At 38.0% G+C, this 6,000-nt stretch overlaps 1 protein-coding gene across 1 annotated transcript in view; it reads left to right on the plus strand.

The window, feature by feature from the left end:
• Positions 1–4,314, plus strand: part of CHSY3 (chondroitin sulfate synthase 3) — a 270,988-nt gene extending 266,674 nt beyond the window's left edge. The window contains exon 3 of the mRNA XM_069492517.1: positions 1,909–4,314. Within this exon, the coding sequence (XP_069348618.1) occupies positions 1,909–3,471 (1,563 nt within the window). The 3' untranslated portion in view covers positions 3,472–4,314. The remainder of the gene's footprint in view (positions 1–1,908) is intronic.
• The last annotated feature ends 1,686 nt before the right edge of the window (positions 4,315–6,000 follow it).

The following is a 6,000-nucleotide window of genomic DNA, read 5'->3' on the forward strand; positions in this document are numbered from 1 at the left end:
TTACCTTTTTAAATATTATTTTAGAGACAGAGTTTTACTATTTTGCCCAAGCTGAACTTGACCTCTTGGGCTCAAATGATCCTCCTGCCACAGCCTCCTAAGAGTAGCTAGGACTACATGTGCCTTTGCACCCAGCACCCCCCCTTTTTTAAACAACTTTTATATTTATATCAACAGTCCTTCCGTGTGGGGAGTAGAGGGTCTGTTTTTACTTTTTCCCACATGCGAGCATCTAACTGACCTAGCATTAGTTACATAAGAGAGCACCTTTTCTCCAAACGTTAACTTCTATTTTATATTTCTGTTAACTTTGCTAAATGTTTTCAAGTGTCTTCCTCCTATGTCACAAATCTCTTTATCTCTTGTTATGCTACTTGCAGTATGATTCTCAATGATTTTATTTTTTTCTCCCTTTCTTTCCTTAGTTCTGCCATCTTACTTTTTTATCTTCTTTAAGCTCCTATAACTATTCCTTGAGGTTTGTTTTCTTTTTGTTGGAGAGGCTGTATTTTCTTTAATGTTTTTTAATTTGTGTATTGGTGTATAATTTTTTCCTGCTTCTGATGTGTGTTCTTAAGTTTACGCTATTCCTTTCTCTGCATCCGTATTTGCAGACATCTCATGCTGCAGCTTCTGCTGGCTGCCGTCCTCCTCTTCATCCTCCACCCCTCTTTTGCCTTTTCTTCTTCTTCATTGTTACTTATCTTGAATGGATGCGATGGAGGTTTTTCTCGTTTGACTAGCAGAGGAGGGAGAGTCAGCTGGCAGTTTGAATTTTGTTCTCATAACTGTGGATTTTTCTCAATTTTGTTTCTGCTTGAGCTAGTGAATTTGTTCTAGACTAGCAGAAAGTCTCTCTGTTTCATGAGGATGCCAGACACGTCTAATTTTAGATATGATACTTTATATCAGGAGTGTAGATCAGTATAGTTTCTGTTCCACCTTAACTTACCAACAAAAATGGTATGTCAGGATATGAAATAAAATTTAGTATTCCTCTGATAAATAGCCTGTTATTGCCATTCCAAACAACAGGTCATTGGTTTTAAGCATTGGGGTAAATCCCTAGTGTGGAAAGTCCATGCTGTGCCCATTCTGCCTCTTTCCCTCTCACTGATCTGTTATGGGGTTATGGGAACATTCAGTCCTTGTTTTCTTTGATATTTTGGGTTTGTTTCAGAATGAATAGTGAGAGGGATTCTTTATTTCTAAATACATAGGTAGAGATTAGTTTGCAGTATTTGAACCTGTGAACTTGAAGTTTATGATCTCATTCTTATGTGGAAACTAAAAAAGTTGATCTCATAAAACTAGAAAGTTGAATGACAGATACCAAGGGCTGGGAAATTTGGGGGATGGGATTGGGGAGATGGATTGGAGAGATTTCTCATTGGTCAAATGATACAACCTTTCAGTTGTAGAAAGAATAAGATCTGTTATACAACATGATAACTACAGTTAATAATGATATATTGTATTCTTTAAAAATGCTAACAGAATATTGGTCAAATGATACAACCTTTCAGTTGTAGAAAGAATAAGATCTGTTATACAACATGATAACTACAGTTAATAATGATATATTGTATTCTTTAAAAATGCTAACAGAATAAATATTAAGTGTTCTCATGAGAAAAATAACTCTGTGAAGTAAGGAATATGCCAATTAGCTAGATTTTGTCATCCCACAATGTAAATGTACTTCAAAATGTGGTACACAATAAATACATAAATTAAAAACATAATAAAGCTATTTTAATTTCTTTGAAATATAAATTTTCTAAGCCATGTTTGTTATGAAATATAATGCAAATCAATTTTATTATATATTTTAATTTAAATGTTTTAGTTCATTGCTGGTTTTCTTTTTACATTAATCTAACATCTTGATTTCCTTTTACTTTTCAGATGCAACAACTATTCCATGAAAATTATGAGCACAATCGGAAGGGTTATATACAAGACCTTCACAATAGCAAAATCCATGCAGCCATAACCCTTCATCCCAACAAAAGGCCTGCCTACCAATACAGGCTGCATAATTACATGCTCAGCCGCAAGATTTCTGAACTTCGCCACCGCACCATCCAGCTCCACAGGGAGAGTGCTCTGATGGGCAAGCTCAGTAACACCGAAGTGAGCAAAGAAGACCAGCAGCTGGGAGTGTTGCCTTCCTTCAACCACTTCCAGCCTCGGGAGAGAAATGAAGTGATAGAATGGGAGTTCCTGACCGGGAAGCTCCTTTACTCAGCGGCTGAGAACCAGCCTCCTCGGCAGAGCATCAACAGCATTTTAAGAACAGCGCTGGACGACACCGTCCTACAGGTGATGGAGATGATCAACGAGAATGCCAAGAGCAGAGGGCGGCTCATCGACTTCAAGGAAATTCAGTACGGCTACCGCAGGGTGACCCCCACGCACGGGGTGGAGTACATCCTGGATTTGCTCCTCTTGTACAAAAGGCACAAGGGAAGGAAGCTGACGGTGCCCGTGCGCCGTCACGCCTATCTCCAGCAGCCGTTCAGCAAGCCTTTCTTCAGAGAAGCCGAGGAGCTGGATGTCAGCAGTCTTGTGGAGAGTATTAACAGTGACACTCAGTCATTCTCCTTCATATCTAATTCTTTAAAGATCTTATCTTCTTTTCAAGGTGCCAAAGAAATGGGAGGGCGCAATGAAAAGAAAATCCACATTCTTGTGCCTCTCGTTGGAAGGTATGACATTTTCTTGAGATTCATGGAGAACTTTGAAAACACATGTCTTATTCCAAAGCAGAATGTAAAGTTGGTCATCATCCTTTTCAGTAGGGATTCTGGCCAAGATTCCACCAAGCATGTCGAGCTGATAAAAGGATACCAGGACAAGTACCGCAAAGCAGAAATGACCCTGATTCCTATGGAGGGAGAGTTTTCCAGAGGTCTTGGTCTTGAAATGGCATCTTCTCAGTTTGACAATGACACTTTGCTGCTATTTTGTGATGTTGACTTGATCTTCAGAGGAGACTTTCTCCAACGATGCAGAGACAACACAATTCAGGGACAACAGGTGTACTACCCTATCATCTTCAGCCAGTATGACCCAAAGGTAACCAATGCGGGAGATCCCCCCACTGATGATGACTTTGTGTTCTCAAAGAAGACTGGATTTTGGAGAGACTATGGATATGGAATCACCTGTATTTACAAAAGTGATCTTCTGGGTGCAGGTGGATTTGATACCTCAATACAAGGCTGGGGACTGGAAGATGTAGATCTCTACAATAAAGTTATTCTATCTGGCTTAAAGCCCTTCAGAAGTCAAGAAGTGGGAGTGGTGCATATTTTCCATCCAGTTCATTGTGATCCTAACTTGGACCCTAAGCAGCATAAGATGTGCTTAGGATCCAAGGCAAGTACTTTTGCCTCAACCATGCAACTGGCTGAACTCTGGTTAGAAAAACATTTGGGTGTCAGGTACAATCGAACTCTCTCCTGACAGTCCAGGCAACACACATTGCCTTTTTTAAGGGGAGTTTACCTCATTGTTGGTCATTGTTATTTTTATTTTATTATTTTTATTATTATTGTTGTTATAATTTTATTTTGTTGTCCTGGTCTTAAACTACTCTTGGTTGTCTTCCAAGGGATATCTGTTGACCTTAAGCAAGAAGAGTCTGCAATTCACTGATGTTTCAGATTTCTACTGAAGGCAATGTGTGTATTACTTTCTTACATCTTTATTTTTGAGATTGACTTAAATCATGGCAATCAAATGACTTTTGAAGCTCATTCATCACAAGAGACAGCTTAGAAGAATGTTCTCTTGGGGGCTTAAAGATGCAATATCGACTTTTATTTTGTTTGTCAGATTCAATGTGATACAAATATTTACTGGTGAAAGGTACCACAAAAGTGCTTTATGCTTCCTATGGGGAAGGGACTCTGTAACATAAACTTGAGTTTTGTAATTTATACAAGAACTTAAATATATAGACAATAATTTTCTTCATCTTTAGGATTTTTAAAGTAAATGAACACCTATGATTGTATGTTTATTTTTTAAAAAAATGTTTTAAAAATCGAGGAGTTTTGTTCCACAAGCAACCGGTACTGGCTACCCTGGTCTTATGACAATTATGAGCTCCTCACAAGTGTCTGCTATAAATGCGAATGAACTTTATTTTCTCAAGGAAATATGATTTAATTAAATATTCATGTACATTTTAGAAGCTTTATGAAACAATGTCCTTCATTTGCTGGCAAGAAGATAAAATATGACAGAACCTGTTTATTTATAATAAAACACAGGTATAACAGTATTCTTTTTCAAAAACGCTGAAAAGTTTTGTTGTTTCTTTTTAGTCATATTAGATATATTTCATCATGGTCTTGTGCACTAAAACATGCTTGCTGCACAGGCTGGAAAAGTTAGAGGATTATGGGTACGATGTTTGTATTATTATGCTTTAAAACCTAGCCTTCATAAGTGATTAAAATGAGCATTTTCTTTACTCAATAATTACAATCCAGGAGAAGCATTCTTCCTCAGTCTCTTCAGCTTTGGGATTGATTTCACCTAAGAACAGTTGAGAAACTGCCTTTAATATGGGTTGGTCAGTATCTCAAAGATACAACAATCATTGGGGAAATTATAAATATGAAACCAATCTTATAACTATAAAAACCACATAGGGAAATATCTCATTTAATTTCACATATCATTCTTTCTTTGAACTGAATCAATGGTGTCCAGTTTCTAGAAAAGCATAATTAAGCTCAAGAAATATAAGAGAAAATTAATATTTATGCAAGAAGATTCCATGAAGGCATATTTTTAAAATTTCATTTTATAAGTAGGTAATATATTTGCATGGTTCCAAAATCAAACAAAGTCTTAAGATGTTTACCGCTACCAGACCCACTCCCCATCCACCCAAATCTGCCCCGGGAACATGACCACCATCTGGGGTGTACGTGCGTTGAGGTGCATGTCTTGCCAGAGTGTCTAACGCACATGCTTTGGTTTTTACCCTTTGTACACAAAATGTATTACATTGTGCATACCATTCTGCTCTTTGATTTTCTATTTCTACCTAATGAGAACATAATTTGCATCAAAATTGATTTGAAAGTGATTGTCATAAATTGTTGCCATTATTTTGAGTTGAATGTCATAAGGCCACGTAGCATTTGCCTCAGTGATGCCTTCCTTACATGGTGACAACCTCTGTTAGTGAAGACATTTTGGGGCCTCAAATATATCCTTGCTTAATATTGGGGCAAGCATGATGACAGTCTCCTTAACTCTAACATATAATATTAATAATGTCACATTCATTAGAAAGGAACTTATGGCATTTTTAGATATTAAAATGCTCATCTTGACCGGGCCAACAATTCAGAATTGATCTCTGCTCTGTCACCGGCCTTCACAGATGCTCACTTTAATAGCTTCATTTACTACATTTCATGACTTAGCTCTTTTGCAGGTTTTATTTTCCCAAACAGTAAATATGTTAACACGCACTAAAGATAGTCGTTTGGGAAGATCTATTACCACATACTAATTGTTAATTATTTTGCTAAGGAAGAAAAGAAATCAGGGTCTGATCTTTCACTTAGACAAATGAAATAAGAGAGTTTTACTGAGGAATAGACGCAGAGGCCTAGTTTGAAACATTCCGAATCCTGCAGAGTGGTGAGGCGGCTGCTGGGGGTTGGGGGGCGTGGGGTGCGGGGGGTGCGGGGGTGGTGGGGGGATTCTCTGCTGCATGCGCCAAGCTGCCCTGAGGAGACAAGGAAGGCGGAGATCTCACTTCAGCTTCACTACACATGTGAACGCTGTATGGAATAATTTACACAGGTGCATTTAAAATCCATTATGTAATTTTGCACTAAGCTTTTCTCATTTTTTCAGGTAATGCAACATTCCCTGACTGAAGATATAAGAGGATGATGCTAGTAAAATCGAGGGTTTTCTGTGTAGTATCCGTGACCTCAGGGGCTTTGAGCTTACAGGGCCGCA

Source organism: Eulemur rufifrons, chromosome 17 (assembly GCF_041146395.1).
Source record: "Eulemur rufifrons isolate Redbay chromosome 17, OSU_ERuf_1, whole genome shotgun sequence".
In the NCBI taxonomy this organism is placed as follows: Eukaryota; Metazoa; Chordata; class Mammalia; order Primates; family Lemuridae; genus Eulemur; species Eulemur rufifrons.